This window comes from Lynx canadensis, chromosome C1, assembly GCF_007474595.2.
Source record: "Lynx canadensis isolate LIC74 chromosome C1, mLynCan4.pri.v2, whole genome shotgun sequence".
NCBI lineage: Eukaryota > Metazoa > Chordata > Mammalia > Carnivora > Felidae > Lynx > Lynx canadensis.
Genome location: NC_044310.1, coordinates 151,213,135 through 151,229,678, shown reverse-complemented (window position 1 = coordinate 151,229,678; position 16,544 = coordinate 151,213,135). Strand labels below are relative to the sequence as shown.

The 16,544-nt window shown below is 37.4% G+C and overlaps 1 protein-coding gene across 1 annotated transcript in view; it reads left to right on the top strand.

The window, feature by feature from the left end:
* Positions 1-16,544, top strand: part of KCNH7 (potassium voltage-gated channel subfamily H member 7) — a 95,139-nt gene that overhangs the window by 70,971 nt on the left and 7,624 nt on the right. Inside the window, exons 11-13 of the mRNA XM_032594110.1 lie at positions 925-1,024; positions 9,881-10,144; positions 16,360-16,529. Coding sequence (XP_032450001.1) covers positions 925-1,024; positions 9,881-10,144; positions 16,360-16,460 — 465 coding nt within the window. The 3' untranslated portion in view covers positions 16,461-16,529. The remainder of the gene's footprint in view (positions 1-924; positions 1,025-9,880; positions 10,145-16,359; positions 16,530-16,544) is intronic.

Below are 16,544 nucleotides of genomic sequence, written 5' to 3'. Positions count from 1 at the left end.
GGGCTTCTCTCTGTCTCTCTCTCTCTCTCTCTCTGCTCCTTGCACATGTGTACTTTCTTTCTCTCTCTCAAAATAAACATTAAAAAAAAGTTTAAGCAGCAAGCAAATAAAGAAAATAGGAACTTCCATTTGTTTTATTTATTTGGGAGCTTCCATTTTTATTACAGAAATGATCATAATTTCCAGAAGGGGAGGAAGGAGAAATAATAAATAGCTCAAAATAAGAAAATGCTTACAGCATAGTGTTCATTGAACTTAACTTTATATTTATTGTTGTGAAATTTAACTTTGTAATCATTACCATGTATTTAAACATCATAGCTAATTATAATTAGCTTACACTTTTTTCCCTGCTGTAATACAGATTCTGAATTTTTTTTTAACATTTATTTATTTTTGAGAGAGAGAGTGTGTGCATAAGCAAGGGAGGGGCAGGGAGAGAGGGGGACAGAGGATCTGAAACAGGCTCTGTGCTGACAGCAGAGAGCCCGATGCAGGACTCAGACTCATGAACCGTGAGATCATGACCTGAGCCAAAGTCAGATGCTTAACGGACTGAGCCACCCAGGAGCCCCCTGCAATTTTTTTAATTATTATTTTTATTTTAACTTTACCAAGTTACATAAAATACATTCTACATGAAGAAATATGTTGTCTCTAAATGTTGACATTATTCCTAAACATTTCTGATAAATAACTTATACAACTATGATTTCCCCATCAGATGGTGAAACTACTTGAATTATTCTATTAGTCCATTTTATAATTTAGAGACAACCGGGAAACAAAGTATTGTAGCTATTTGCCTGCAATCTAATAGTTAAGTCTCAAAGTGGTTGAAATGATATGAAACAGTAGAGAAGTTACTGATAATATGTTCAAATTGAATAATCTTCCATTTTATCTTCATGTCCATTAACAAAGGCTGATCTCTTACTACGATCACAGTCTGTGAATGATTCTGAAGGAGACAACTGTAAGCTACGAAGAAGGAAATTTTCATTTGATAGTGAAGGAGACAAAGGTAATGCATTTTATTTCTAAAATTTAAACGTAGAGCATGTGGTGATTAGCTCCTCTTACTAAATGCCCATTTACTACTGATTTCATGGGTAAGTTTCATTTGGATTTTAGAAAGGCAAATCCTTTGCTGTTCTCAGTAGCTAATAATGTGTTTTCTGATTGATAGTTATCAATGATGTCATTCAGCAAAGCCATCTGATATCTACAGGGACATCACAGATAGAGATATAGAGTAGGTTGGTTAAAAAAGAAAAAGAGAGAAAAAAAAGGAGACCAATTAATAGCAGATGAATAACTACACTCAAAGTCTTGAACAGAGTGTTCTGGAAGAAGGACCCTTGTGACAGCCAGACTGCTAAACCCTCTCACAGGCGTGTGTGACATGGATGAAGGTGGTATTTGTTAGGTCTCTTCATCCTTACACCCTCTGAAGTGCTTGCCACTCCTACTCGTCTCTGGGTTTTTCTGCCCTTCTAACTATTCTTTATGTTTCACTCATGTATTCAAAAAATATTTAACATTTCACATTTTTAAAGAACTACTCAATTTCTGAGAAACTAATTGTGTAAAACAGCCCTTACCCTTCCTAGGAAGAGAGATGGCACATACCTTTTATAATTCTGAATAAAAACAGCAGGTGCTGTAACAGAATAACCTCGATGGAAACCCAGATGAAGGTATATTTAATTGTGCGTGGGCAGATGAGTGAAGGCTTTTCTGGAGAAGCATCTACACTTTTCCCATGCTGATCCAATAAGTGTTCTATTCTTCACCTTATTTGGCTCTCATTAAAACAAGTCCCCTCTTTTTCTTGAATAATATTCTCTTGGCATCTGTGTTACTGCACTCTTCCTACTTTCCTTCTATGCTCAGTAATTCCCTGAGGAGAATTACAGGATCATTATCTTCTAAACCAGTTATTAGTTATTAGATTTTCTCAAGGTATGGCCCTAGCTCTTCTTCTCTTCTCATTCTATACGAACTCTTTCCTAGGTGATCTCATTTATATTGAGTTTATTTATATTCTCACATAAAAGATGTGAATATTCACATTGTAATCCCAGACCATCTGAGCTTCAATCTCATATATCCAACTGCCTATTAAACCATCGAATTGTGGGACACCTGGGTGGCTCAGTCTGTTAAGTATCTGACTTCGACTCAGGTCATGATCTCATAATTGGTGGGTTCGAGCCCCGTGTCAGGCTCTGTGCTGACAGCTCAGAATCCAGAGCCTGCTTTGGATTCTGTGTCTCTCTCACTCTCCCTCTGACCTTCCCTTGCTTGCACTCTGTCTCTCAAAAATAAATAAACATTAAAAAAAAATTAAAAAAAACCACAAAACAAAAACACTGACTTGAAATCTCAAAGGCAGCCCAAACTGAACATTCCCTAAATTGAACTCATCATGGCCCTCTGGAAACCTCTCTCCATCATTTACCAGATCTCTAAATGGAACCACAACCCAATCAATTGCACTAATCCAATTATCTATCTAGGAGGTGACTTTCTCTCAACCTCTCCATCAATTCTTGTTATTGTTTCTCCACTACACATTCATTTATGTTCTTTTTTTTTAATTTTTTTTAATGTTTATTTATTTTTGAGAGAGAGAGGCAGAGTGCGAGCAGGGGAGGGACAGAGAGGGAGAGGGAGACACAGAACCCGAAGCAGGCTCCAGGCTCTGCGTTGTCAGCACAGAGCCCAACGCGGGGCTCCAACCCACGAACTGCGAGGTCACGACCTGAGCCGAAGTCGGACGCCCAACGACTGAGCCACCCAGGTGCCCCACATGTTCGTTTAGTTTTCAAATGTCCCTTTGGTTTAACTTCTCTCCACCTTCTTAGCCACACCTCTGGGCCAAGCTACCATAATCTGTCACCTGGAATACCAAAACAGCATCCCAACTCACCTCCCCAGATCTAACTTGCCCCTCTCTTATCTATTTTCTGGACCACTGGTGATTTTTTTTTCTAAATGCAGTTATGTTTATGTCATGCCCATATTTAAAGCCCTCTAAGGACTTCCCCTTCCCTCAACAACCCTAATCTGGCTTTCTCCCAGCAGCTCATCTACTTTGCAGCATTAATTCCAGTTGTACTTCTATGTCCATTGGCATCATTATTTAATTGATGCTATCTGTCCCTAGATTATAAACTCTATAAAGGTGGGAAATATTTAGTCACCTATAAGTTGTGTCACCTATAAGTCACCTAAAGACTATTCAGTGTTTGTCTCACAGCAGGTATTCAGCAAATATTTGTTGAAAGAGCAAATTAATAATGAAATAGAATTTGAGCATCTTCCTTTTGATTCTCTTCTTTTGCCTTCATCCAGGTTCTTTCCTTGGCCCTTTCTCTCTGAATTCTTTCCCTTGGGAAGCTTGTCTGCTAGCTTCAACACTCACTACACTTCGAGTAAACTTCACTTCCCTCTCTTCCATGTAAATCATGTGTCTTTTTGCTTCTACTATTCCCTTAATCAGAAGTTACCTCCCTATCCTCAAGCATAGGCACATGCAACCACACCACTGTTTTCATCCACCATCCAAAATTACCCTTTTTTTTTTTTTTAGTCATGGTTAATCTCCAATGATATATTCAACGTTAACTCTCTCTCTCTCTCTCTCTCTCTTTTTTTTAGAGAGATGTAATTGGTTTTATAAGCAATTCGTGAATTGGGCAGCATCTATCTAACAAGTAGAGAGATGTTCCCCAACATGAACTCTTTCTTGATTTGCCCAAATATGTAGATTTTATTCCTTTTATGAATTCCTGTGTCAGTTTCCTTTGGTGATATTGTCAAAATATGCCCTGCACAGTGGTTAATGCTTCTTGTCTTTTTTCTCCACAAAAATGTAGATTCCTTTAACAAAGAATGGTTGATACATATTTGCTTAATTGGGCTAATTGTTGAGTCCTCTAGCTGATCGCAGAACAATAAGCCACTCAGATAGGTGCTAATTTATTTCTGCAGTGTCTTTCATTATTCTCTTGGTAACTTTTTCTAAAATAAGCACGATTACTGTCAAGCTGTTTTTCTGTAGGCTTAACCAAAATCCCTTATCCTGGTGTTAATCTCTTATTTTTATCTCTCTGGAGATGAAGAAAACTTGAAAATGTGTCTATATAATAATGTTCCCCATACAGTTGAAGATTAATTAAATCTCCTTTCAATCTTGTTTAGTTTCCTCAGTCTCAAGCTAAATAATCTGTTTATATCTCCTGATAAGGCCCTCAGAGTGTGTCACAATGTATATTGTGCTCATGCAACTGGACATTTCTATTAATTCTGGAAACTTTTCCTTTAATCACAGTCTTAATCTATGAGACTTAGTTTATATCAAGTGTAGATAGTAAGGGATATGCCTGCCTGCCTGCCTCTTTTTGAAATTTCCTGGTGTGTCAGTGAGTAAGCATGATTTGGGCAATGAGAAAACACAAATTAACTCCGGTTATACACAGCTTGAGGACCGATTCTAGACTTTAGCACTAGTCTTTAGGACTCCATAGCACTACAGCAAGTATAAAATTTGCTGAAAGCAATTTAGTCCCCATGGACTCAATTTAATGTTCCACAAATGAGTGGCCACTCATTTGATACGTATCTTGGTGTAGAATTAATGTGTAAGAGAAAAACACATACACTAGTATGAAGAACAGGGAACTTTTAGAAAATTATTGACGCTAAATACTGTGGAAGTACATCAACTAAAAGCTGCCCATGAAATGCATCGATTGTTTACTGCTTGTGTGAAACATAGACATCCAAGAGCGCCGATGATTCTGAATCACTCAGCAGAGGCACCAAGAACCAGACAGAAGAACACAAAGCTGAGCACTGGGGATAGAGAGACAGGCTAAGTCCTACAGTGCCATCCACTATCTACTTAAGGCACCAGAACTCTTCAGACTTCAATCCTTACCGCCCCCTACCCCTTACAATCATGCCAACTACATGTTGTTAAGGAGCTTACATTCAAAAAGATATATTTAAGAGATGCCTGAGTGACTCCGTCAGCTAAGCATCCTACCTTGGCTCAGGTCATGATCTCGCAGTTCACAAGTTCAAGCCCTGCACCATCGGGCTCTGTGCTGACAGCTCAGAGCCTGGAGCCTGCTTCAGATTCTGTGTCTCCATCTTTCTTTGCCCCTTCCCTGCATGCGTTCTCTCTCTCTTTCTCTCTCTCTCTCAAAAATAAGTAAACATTAAAAATAGTAAAGAAAGAAAGAAAGAAAGAAAGAAAGAAAGAAAGAAAGAAAGAAAGAAATATTTAAAAAGAAAAGGTATATAGAATCCCTGGCAAGTTGACTTGAACAAAATAGAGGCTAGACATTTTGGACTTATCTCTTAGAATTAATGTGTTAATAAACGTGCTTGTCCTCATGAGCTTCACATTTCTTCTGATGACATAAACCTACTTCTCAACAAGAGAGAGTTGTTAGTTTAGGCATGAGTTTCAGAATATCTAGTGTTTTTTTGGTGTTTTTTTTTTTTTTTGTAATCTTCAAGTAGTTCTCTTTCTTTCATGAAATTCTGGATTGGAGGTGCCCCGGAACCCCCCAACTTAATTAAGGTCATTGTAGAAAGAGGTCCTACAGTTCCTGAGATGGAAATAAAGTCATTGTTACAGAAAGTGAAGAAGAAAAATGATGCTTTAGTGACCTATTTAGTGGCCTTTATTAAGGACTTGTTAAGATGGTTGGACAGAACAGAAGTAAATGAGGTATAGTCATTTGGAACATGCTAAAAAATTGTCTGGATTAAAGTAGTTTCCAGAGTTAAGTTGTGCTTACTTCAGAGTATGACCCTATGATTCATTGGGTAATGGGAATAATAATTAAGATTTTATGTTGTGTTTATTTTATAAAATACATAGTCTATAAGTACATTAGCATGTATAATAGCACATGAGATATGCACATACACACTCACACCCATGTATGTTTTAACCGACAAGGTATTTGTAACTAAATATTTGGAATATTCTGCACAACTCTTCCTATGCACAGAATATGCAGTATCAAAGTGGTATAGTAGTATGAAAGTTATTGAAGTAAGTAGTAAATATATGCAGTTGAACTTATTTTTATAGAATAAAGGTGATTTAATTCTATTAAATTAAGCCTTAAATATGTTGGTGGTATACTTTGGCATCTTTTTGGAATATCTCCTCCAATACGAACAGTAGTTAGCTTTTGTTACGTATTTTAGTGATATATAAATGTGATTTGCTTATTTTCATTTTTAAGATAGCTTAAATGTTTTTTATCTTGCATTTGTATAGAAAAATGACACTAGTCCCCTTTCAACATTCCTTGACGCTAGAGAGGAACTAAGGTATTTAAAATAAAATGAAAAAATTTATCTCAGACCTCAATTTTTCATGGAATAACTTTTTAAAAGGCATCTAGCTGGAAAATGCTCAGCTTATTCCAAAACTGTTACCAATAGAAAATACAAAACTCGAATGCTGACAGGGCACATTAAATGCCTCCCTTTGACCAAAATTTGCATCTATTTATCGGGTCTGATGAATAAAAATGGTCATTAATCTGAGATAAAGGTTCCATTAAAGATGGAGTGAGCACAAGCATTTGCTTCCAGATCGACAAGCAAAACTTTTTCTTTGTAAAATGGTGGGAACAGGAGCAAACATACAATCTCACTTCTAGCAAAGGGGAAAATGTGAAACTCCCTCAGCTTACTTCAGAGTACTATTTCTACATAGAATAAGAATAGCATTAAGAAAAAACTAGTATTAAGAAAAAACAGTATCTAATACTATTTAATATCTATCAAAGAATTCAGTTTAATTAGAAAAAAAAAAACAGAAATGGAACAGTCCATCAAAATCTAGAGGTACCCAGAGGCTAATTATAATACATTTAGCCTAATTTCATGTATTCCTTCAACCCACCTCCAGCTTAACCCTGAGCAGTTTCCATTTTTAAGCCATAAATAAATTGTCTTTTCAACTTTCATTTTATATGATAAAATGTGAAGTTTTGACTTGTCTAATAAGGAATAAGAAAATGTTGTTGCAGTTAGGTTGCATTCAAGAAACTTGTCCATGTGGCCTGTGTTCCAGGAAGCAGCTGGTTTATTATCCAGTGGCAGTGAACCCAGAATAAATGTGGGGTAATTCTCCTTACATACTGGAAAAGTTCAAAGATACCTAACTCTTGCTTCTTCTCTCATGATTCTGCTTTTCCCTGGAATTTTTACTATAGGAGTTAGAGACCATGTATATAAAGTAATTTGTTCTGGGGCACCTGGGTGGCTCAGTTGGTTAAGCGTCAGAGTTCAGCTCAGGTCATGATCTCACAGTTCGTGGGTTTGAGCCCCGTGTCAGGCTCTGTGCTAACAGCTCAGAGCCTGGAGCCTGCTTCAGATTCTGTGTCTAAACTCTCTCTCTGTCCCTCCCCTGCTCACTCTCTCTCCCTCTCTCAAAATAAATAAACATTAAAAAATTTTAAAAAAAATTTAAGTAATTTGTTCTGTTTTACAAGAGAACAAAATAATGATCCTTCCTTCACCACATGTCGCAAATACTTGTCCTGAGTTGAAATCAGCAAGTTAGAATTCAATTAAAAAATATGATGAATTTGTGCCTAAGCATCCAAAATCAAGTCATAGTTAAACTAAGACCGAGGCCCAGGTAGTAGGAAGGACAGAACATTTACCATCTGGGAGGATTTGAAAATCCACAGAGAACTCCAAGACCTCTCAAGCCAAGAAGACAAAATGGTTGTGTAATTTGTGAGGTACTTTCATGACAAAGATCCATGTTAGCATTATCCATACTTAGATTGGAGGCATGAGAAGTGATGGTTAATTCAGTTTACCTTTGAATATACTGGAAAAAGACTCCATGCAAGTGTTTTTTAGAAAGGCATTTTCAAGAAGATGAGAAGCCAAGCCAGAGTTGACTCAAATCCTACTGCTGCCCAAAACTGCACCTATCTGCTGTACAAGAAACTGATGCAATTCACTAAGCAAGTGTGAGAACAATTTAGAAAAGGAAAGTTGTTTTTTTTTTTTTTACTTTTACTAGCATACAACTGGAAACAATTATTATTTTTGAGGAATGAAATATGTTCATAAGATGGGGAATGTGGATCAAATTTTCAGGAGGGGAGAAGTTAAAACCAAACAAACAAAAAAAAAAAACAGAGGGTGAGATGACAATAATGAACTCTAGAAGTTTAAGAAGGTTCATGTCCGTGTCACTGGAGAGAAAAGAAAATGCTGATCTGAATATTTACAGGCAGTTAGATTAGCGCTTCAGTGGGGAAACGCGACACCAAGAAACCAATGCTGCCCACAGTGCTGGAAACCAGAATGATCTGTGATCTTCTCTGCTCTCAGCGATGAAATCATTGAGCAAATGTGAAATCTTAAATTAAGCAGTCTGGTTTTGCCACATTTAACTTTAATTGACAGGACATAAACTAATTCCTTAATCACATCAAGTTGATTTTTAAACTCTATTCATTTTTTACCTTGGGCTGCTTTCTGGTTTCTCAGATTTTATTTTATTTTTTTTAATTTTTTAAATGTTTATATTTATTTTTGAGAGAGACAGAGACAGAGAGTGAGTGAGGAGGGGCAGAGAAAGAGAGGGAGACACAGAATCTGAAGCAGGCTCCAGGCTCTGAGCTGTTAGCACAGAGCCCGATGTGGGGCTCAAATCACGGTGAGATCATGACATGAGCCGAAGTCAGACGCTTAAGCGACTGAGCCACCCAGGCGTCCCTGGTTTCTCAGATTTTAAATTATTATATATATATATATATATATATATATATATATATATATATTTTAATAAAGGAAAAATTCTATGTTTAATTTCTATGCCATATAAGAATTTTAAAGAATCGTTGGTAGTTTATCTGGAGTGGCCTTAAATCAGTTCATTTGGCCTCTTCCATAAATAAGAGAGTAAGCAATCAGGCATTAAGTAGATGGGGACACCGTCTCAGCCATTTCTCTTGAAAATACTATACTTTCTGGAGTTGTGTTGGTTAGTTATTAGCCATAAGCAGATGGAGAATTATACTGTCTCCCCAGGACACTAATGGAAACAAGTTTCAGGATTTGTCTTTTTGAGCTTTTCCTGCTGAAATATGTTCTAACACAACCTTCAGGGCTAAAATTATCCTGACATTTCAGTATAATACAGCCAATATGCACTGCTGGTTTTAATGTAATTAGGTAAACTCACCTTAATTACTGTATTTAAGCTTTATATTCTTTGCAATATGCCACAAGACCAAACTACCTGGAACGTCAAGGCCTTTACATACATTGAACTAAGGTTGAAATTCATCCCTTCAGCCTTTGCTACGAGGAGGCTTCCTGTTTTGACCTTTGCCATGCATGAATGGCTGCCACATGAGAGAGCATGAAGGCTAAAAACAAACAAGGTGCATAGTCGTGGTGTTTTAGAATTGGGACATATTTTCCCTCCCTATTCCCTTTCCTTAAAGAGATAATGCACCAGATTTTAAGAATACAAATGACCATTGAGCATGTGTAAATAAGGTTATGTTATCATTTTTTTCTGAGATATAAACATTATTGCTATTGTAGATATTCTTTTAACTCTGAAACAGATATGTATTTCACAAAAATACTCTAATGTCCTTTGAATTAAAAAAATTCTCCTTAGGTAGCTACATTCTCAATGGGAAAAGGAGAATGAACATCCTTTCTGGTGGTTTTAAAGGAAATTCTATGTTAAAATTATTTAAAGGCCATAACTCTTAAAAAGGCAGTTTATGTATAGTTAGGCAGTATAATATGCATAGAGTCTCACATTTGATTATCTTGTATAAAATAATTTTTTTGATAGATTTTGGCAAAGGGAACAGTACAAATGGTCCCGAAGACTCTGTAGATACCATAAGACATTATCAGAGTTCCAAGAAACACTTTGAAGAGAAAAAAAGCAGATCTTCATCTTTCATCTCATCCATTGATGATGAACAAAAGCCTCTCTTCTCAGGAATAGTAGATTCTCCTCCAGGAATAGGGAAAGCAGCTGGACTCCATTTTGAAGAAACAGTCCCAACCTCAGGAAGAATTCACATAGATAAAAGAAGTCACTCTTGCAAAGGTAATCAAGTTTCTCAGGAGTCACGTTGTCTCCCTTTAGTGCTAATTGTAAAACGGTGGCTTTTCACAAATCAAGAACTGTACTGACACGTGTTAATTTAATCTTTTACAACTTCATGAAATATTTGCAGAGTTCAGATCTCAGATCATCTACGAAGCTTTTGTGCAATTCTGGAACAGTGTTAATTATTTCTAACATTGATAGTGTAAGAGGTTTTGTGGCAGTGAGCTTTAACATAATGTCACGTAGAACATTGTGGGAAGGTCAATTGTGCTTCTAAGAGAGAGGAGGGATTAATGGGTATTTTAAGAGAGCTAACCAGTTGATTCTTATATGTACCCTCTGTACTTATTCCTCACTCCCAAGTCAGCCATTTTATAGCATGAAAAGCCAATGTAGTAACGCTATAATACATGCCAAGAAGAATTTGTTTATAGGGAATTTGAAGAAATGGGAAGAAATGCCCGTAAATAAAGTATGTGCTTTATCCAACTCATTTAAACACATTTGTTTAACATCTCTACCAGAAGGAATATGGGGGGGGGGTGTAGAAAATATGCATGAGATGGATAATAATGCTTAATTAATGTATGCAGATTTGGTTCTAAAGGATGGGAAACTTAGGAAAACTTGAGAACTATCACATGGAAGAACAAATAACTTAGCATAACAGGAGCTAGAGCTACAGATGTGGTTAAATCTAACCTTTAAGTGGGTGCAAGAACAGGTGTTTGGGTCCCAACCTGGCTCCCTTTATTCTTTGCTTTGTTCACTTGCCCCTTTATGTCTTTGAATAAGTGACTTGACAGACCCCACTAAGGCTCAGCTTGCTCAGCTTTTTTTTTTTTTAAGTTCATGTATTATTTTTGAAAGAGAGAGCAAGCAAGAGATAGAGAGGGAGAGAGAGAATCCCAAGCAGCTCTGCACTGTCAGAGCAGGCCAGATGTGGGGTTTGAACTCATGAGCCTTGAGATCATGACCTGAGCTGAATCAAGAGTCAGATGCTTAACGGACTGAGCCACCCAAGTGCCCCAGCTTGCTCCTCTTTCAAATACAATAACATTTTCTAACCAACAATAGTTGATTGCAATTATTGAACAGGAGAACATGCATAAGTTACTTTCTCTGAAATAAAATCCCTAAATCAGTCTAGTATTGTCTCACAGGTTTTATTTCCTAACCTTTTAATTACTGAATGTATATATAAAATGCCTATACAAATAGAGCTATAAAAATGTAGAAATAAAGAATGCGTAGCCAAAAAAATCAAAAGAATGTAACAGAATTGAAGGAAAAATAGGATGCTCTTGGCCTGGCAGGATAGCAAAATTATGGCACCAGGTAAATAAATATTACGTATCATTGTCACCATTATTGGAAGTGACTATACCTAGCAACAATCGTTCATTGAATTTTGGATGTTTAGGCTTACATCTTTCCCTATCGTGTATAAAATCAGCTTTTGCCATGACCCTGTGTTGAAGTAAGCTAAGAATATATGCAAATGTTCTCTGGACAATTTAAAATCTTGATGAAGTGAATGAAAATAGTACCTCATTTATCACAATGGAAGAATGGAATATTCGATGTGATTACCAAATGTCCCATTTTAGTTATTTATGAAATCAGATTCTGGGAAGTGCTAAAAATAGGAAAAGGTTGTATCATCGAAGTCAGAAGTTCTGAAGAGCTCACTGAGCCATCTCTACTTCTCCAAAAGTCAGCATAATGTGGACTTGATTTTTTAAAAAGTACCTTCCATTGTTTTCTTCTTGAGTTGTAGAGTCTCAAGTGACAGGGCACTGAAGATATACTTGGGGGACTTTATTTGACTTTATCATGACTCTTGCTGACAGTGAATTGTCATGCTCTTCATCTTGTATTTTCTTGGCCGCTTCTTCCAATTATTTTTTTTTTTAATTTTTTTTTTTCCAACGTTTATTTATTTCGGGACAGAGAGAGACAGAGCATGAACAGGGGAGGGGCAAGAGAGAGGGAGACACAGAATCGGAAACAGGCTCCAGGCTTCTGAGCATCAGCCCAGAGCCCGACTCGGGGCTCGAACTCACAGAGCGGCAGGATCGTGACCTGGCTGAAGTCAGACCCTTAACCGACCTGCGCCACCCAGGCGCCCCTTCCAATTATTTTTAATTAGCTATTTTACATGCATAATAAAAAAAGTATTCTAACAAATAATCTTAATATTCCCAGATTTCTAATTTCAGAAATGTACAATTCAATCCCTATTCAGTCATAAATCATTACCTTGAATGGAAATACATAGCTAAATATTCATGCCAATTGAATAAAAATAATTGATGGCCTATAGCATTGTGACACATGGTTAACCTGGTTAATTTTTTTTTTTTATTTTTAAAATTTTTTTTTTTCAACGTTTTTTTTTTTTTGGGACAGAGAGAGACAGAGCATGAACGGGGGAGGGGCAGAGAGAGAGGGAGACACAGAATCAGAAAACAGGCTCCAGGCTCTGAGCCATCAGCCCAGAGCCCGACGCGGGGCTCGAACTCACGGACCAGCGAGATCGTGACCTGGCTGAAGTCGGACGCTTACCGACTGCGCCACCCAGGCGCCCCTAACCTGGTTAATTAATGTGATCAACTGATGGAGAATTCTAAAACTTCATTCACTGCAAATTTTATTCCCTAATGATTTTTTAAGGGGAAGTATTATGGAATGTTTGAGAATTTGAATAATACGTAGGATGTAGCTGTAACTGCTACAGTTTGAACTACTAAATCCCCGCAAATTTTAGTTTTGTCATCAATAGGAAGTTCCATTACTCACATTCCTGGTACTTATGCTGAATCCAGCAGAAGAGCACCTTTTGGCAAAACTAAGAGGAAAAAAGCAAATTAAGTGGACTCTGACCCTACTTAGATTGAGGCCAAAAGTTAACTCTAGAAATATCGTGTACCCAGAGCAAAGTGAAAGTTTACTTTCTGTTCATCCGTTTCCAGAAATGCGTCTTGCAACTATAGCAACATTTTCCAAGGCAACCAAGTGCAGATTCTTTCTGAGCTATATTTAGAAAGTGTCTACAAGGACATTCATTTTGATTAAGACCACTAACCAGGATTTCCCCCTTTGAACTTTTTTCTATGTTACTGTTAAAACAAGCTAATCATGCATAGCCAGATTTTAATACAAAGTAAATTACAATTAAGGAAGCCTTTACCTGATAGTTTACACTTTATTCATTTCTGCTGAGAAGATAATCAGTTTTTTTCTTGAGCAGTAAAATATATATATAATCATACATAATTTATTGCATGCGATTCACCATTGTTATTTAAAAATCATTTATTATACATGATTTGAGAATGAAAGAGCTGTAAGCACAGGCAGAAATTCTATACGCTCTCTTGGCACAAAACTTCTGAGCATAATATGTAACTTCCATCTTATCGATTCTTACTGTCTTCTGTAAAGATTCCTCCTAGCCGGCTAGCAGGTAGCTAGACAGAGACAAGGATTGGCATCCCCAAACCATTATATGTGTGCCCTAAATGTTGGACATTGATGCTCCAAATTGAAAAACTGGTGTACTAAGACATTATATTATTGTTTTTCCTTTTAAATAGAGTCACAATTCTATGAATGGCAAATCATACTTTTCAGTGAAAATCTGCTGATATATATTACCCAAACTTCAGCACTGTCATTTTTCTAGGTTCATTTTCCTTTTGTTGTGTTGGTAAAATATCAAAAGAGATCATATACTGTCCCTTTAAAAGAGAAAACAAAACACCAAAGATCTCATAGGCTAAGAAGCCTTAATCACAAAGAGCCATTCTGGAATGCTTAACAAGCTCTATGAGATCTGTTGCCCATTTCAAGAGAACAAGGAACCCCGACCTTCTATTTTTCTAATGCTGTCTTTGAAGATGCTGATTCCCGGGGTACCTGGGTGGCTCAGTTGGTTAAGTGGCCAACCTCGGCTCAGATCAGGATCTCACGGTTTGTGGGTTCGAGCCCCGCGTCGGGCTCTGTGCTGACAGCTCAGACCTGGAGCCTGCTCCAGATTCTGTGTCTCCCTCTCTCTCTGCTCCTCCCCCACTCATGCTCTATCTCTCTCAAAATTAAATAAACATTAAAAAAATTTTTTTTGAAGCTGCTGCTTCCTTGGTACAGCTTCACCCAAATGAGACAGCAATTGTAGGCCTCTCATTAAGAGAAATTTCTGTGTATTCAATGATAAAGAGATAATGATAGAAAAAAAAGCATGAAGAAAGAATACAGAGATCTTTCTGCTCCTTAAAGAGAGGGGATGCTTCTGAGCTATCTGACTGTACTTTTGGAGAAACTGCAGGAAAGGGACTACAAGAAGCCCTGCAAATCCTGTTCCCTATTTCTAGAATCATACCTAATCTTCCCAAATCAGTTACTTTCTACCCATTTTTTAAATAGCTGCGGATATAAATTCCTTAAGTTTATATAACTTTTGTTCGCATTTAATCATAGCTAGTGTCCAAAAAAAAAAAAAAAAAAAGGAAGAAAGAAAGAAAGAAAGAAAAGAAAAACAAAGTTTTTCTATCAAACCAAAATCACTTTCTATAATTCAAATATATTTCTATGTGAAAATGAAGACCAGTTTTAGATACTCTTTTCCTCCTACCAACCCTCCCAGTGAGAAGATGTCACTTCTTCTTTATCCCTGAAATAAACTCCCAGCTCCACAAGTAATTTTTCATGGGCTTTATTTTCCAACCCTTTAATCATTTTATATGCTCTCTTGTGGAATGTAGAGGGTAAGAAAGCAGAGCAAAAGTCATCAAAGTATATGATATAAATGAGAGGAAAAGTAAGATATTACATCCGTCCTCAGATAGTGATAACTTGCAAGCACAGATCGTAAGAGAAGCTGTAAATTAAAAGATTAATCAACAGATGAATCTCTGTACGAAAACTATCAGAACCTTGCTACCAAATTCTTCCGGTGTAGGGCCTGTCTTCTTTGCCTTAAATTCCTCCACATTTAGCAGTGTCTGGGACATAACAGAGACTGAGAGCACTTGAAAAGTGGACTTGAACAGATAAGCGGTATGTTTCAAATATAGAAACATAAAAATATTCTAAATGAAAGCGCCACAAGAAAGCATATTGGAAATTAACGTGACTATAGACTATAGTAAAGGGCAGTGCAGAAGGAGCTACAAGGAAAGATAAAAACATGTAGTGGGCCTACAGGACATTTAACGCCCTTGCCATCTTTAAGGGCTCCACTTTGAGTTGAGTTGCCCCAAGGGAAACCCCTGAAGCTCGGCACTTTTCTGTGGCTTTCTCCTTGGGCCCATTCTGAATCACACAGTATGCTGATTATCCTGGGAGAATGGCCCTAAAATCTTAAATGCAAGGCAAAGCAGTACAGGCATACCTCAGAGAGATTGCAGGTTCAGTTCCAGACAACTGCAAAAAAAGTGAGTATCACTCTTTAATGTGCAATAGCATTTTGCTTAAAAAACAATGTACAATCCCTCAGTTACAAAATACTGTGTTGTCGAGGTGTGTCGGTTAAGCATCCAACTCTTGATCTCAGCTCAGGTCTTGATCTCAGGGTCGTGAATTCAAGCCCCATATGGGGCTCTGCCCTGGGTGTGAAGCGTACTTACAAAAAAAATGCTATATTGCTAAAAATATGCTGAAGTTTATCTGAGCTTTCAGCAAGCTGTAATCACTAGTTAGAGTTCACCGTAATAAATATAATAATAATGAAAAAGTTTGAAATATTGCAAAATGACCCAAATGTGGCACAGAGACACGAAGTGAGCAAATGCTGTTGGAAAAAAAAAATGAAGCCCATAGACTTTTGCTCATCACAGAGTTGCCGCAATCCTTTGATTTGTAAAAACCGGGATCTATGAGGTGCAACAAAGCAAGGTGCAGTAAAACAAGCAAAATATGCTGTTTCTTCCCAAGTAATCTAATTTGTCTAATCAGAGACAAAATCACGTTCAAAACTCTTGCCCTCCTGTATGTGCATTCATATGGAAATGGACAGAGGAGGTGGCAGGCAGGGTGAGGGTAAGGCTCAGCTACCAATTGGTTGTGGCCCCTGGACAGGTCCTTGAATCACTCTCCTGGGTCTTTAGGCTTCTACTCTGAGGTCCTTTCCTGCTTATCTTGTAGAAGTCTCTGTATTATTGAGGCAAAGAGGCACCCAAAGAAGTTGACATCCATCTTGCTATTTCCCACAGATATCGCTGACACCAGAAGCTGGGAGCAAGAAAACGCGCAGACTCAGGCTGATGAGTCTAGCCCCTCAGCACTTCAGCGAGCTGCCTGGGGGATCTCTTGAAACCGAAAGTGACCTCACTTATGGGGAAGTGGAGCAAAGATTAGATTTGCTTCAAGAACAACTTAACAGGTACAGTAACGGCAA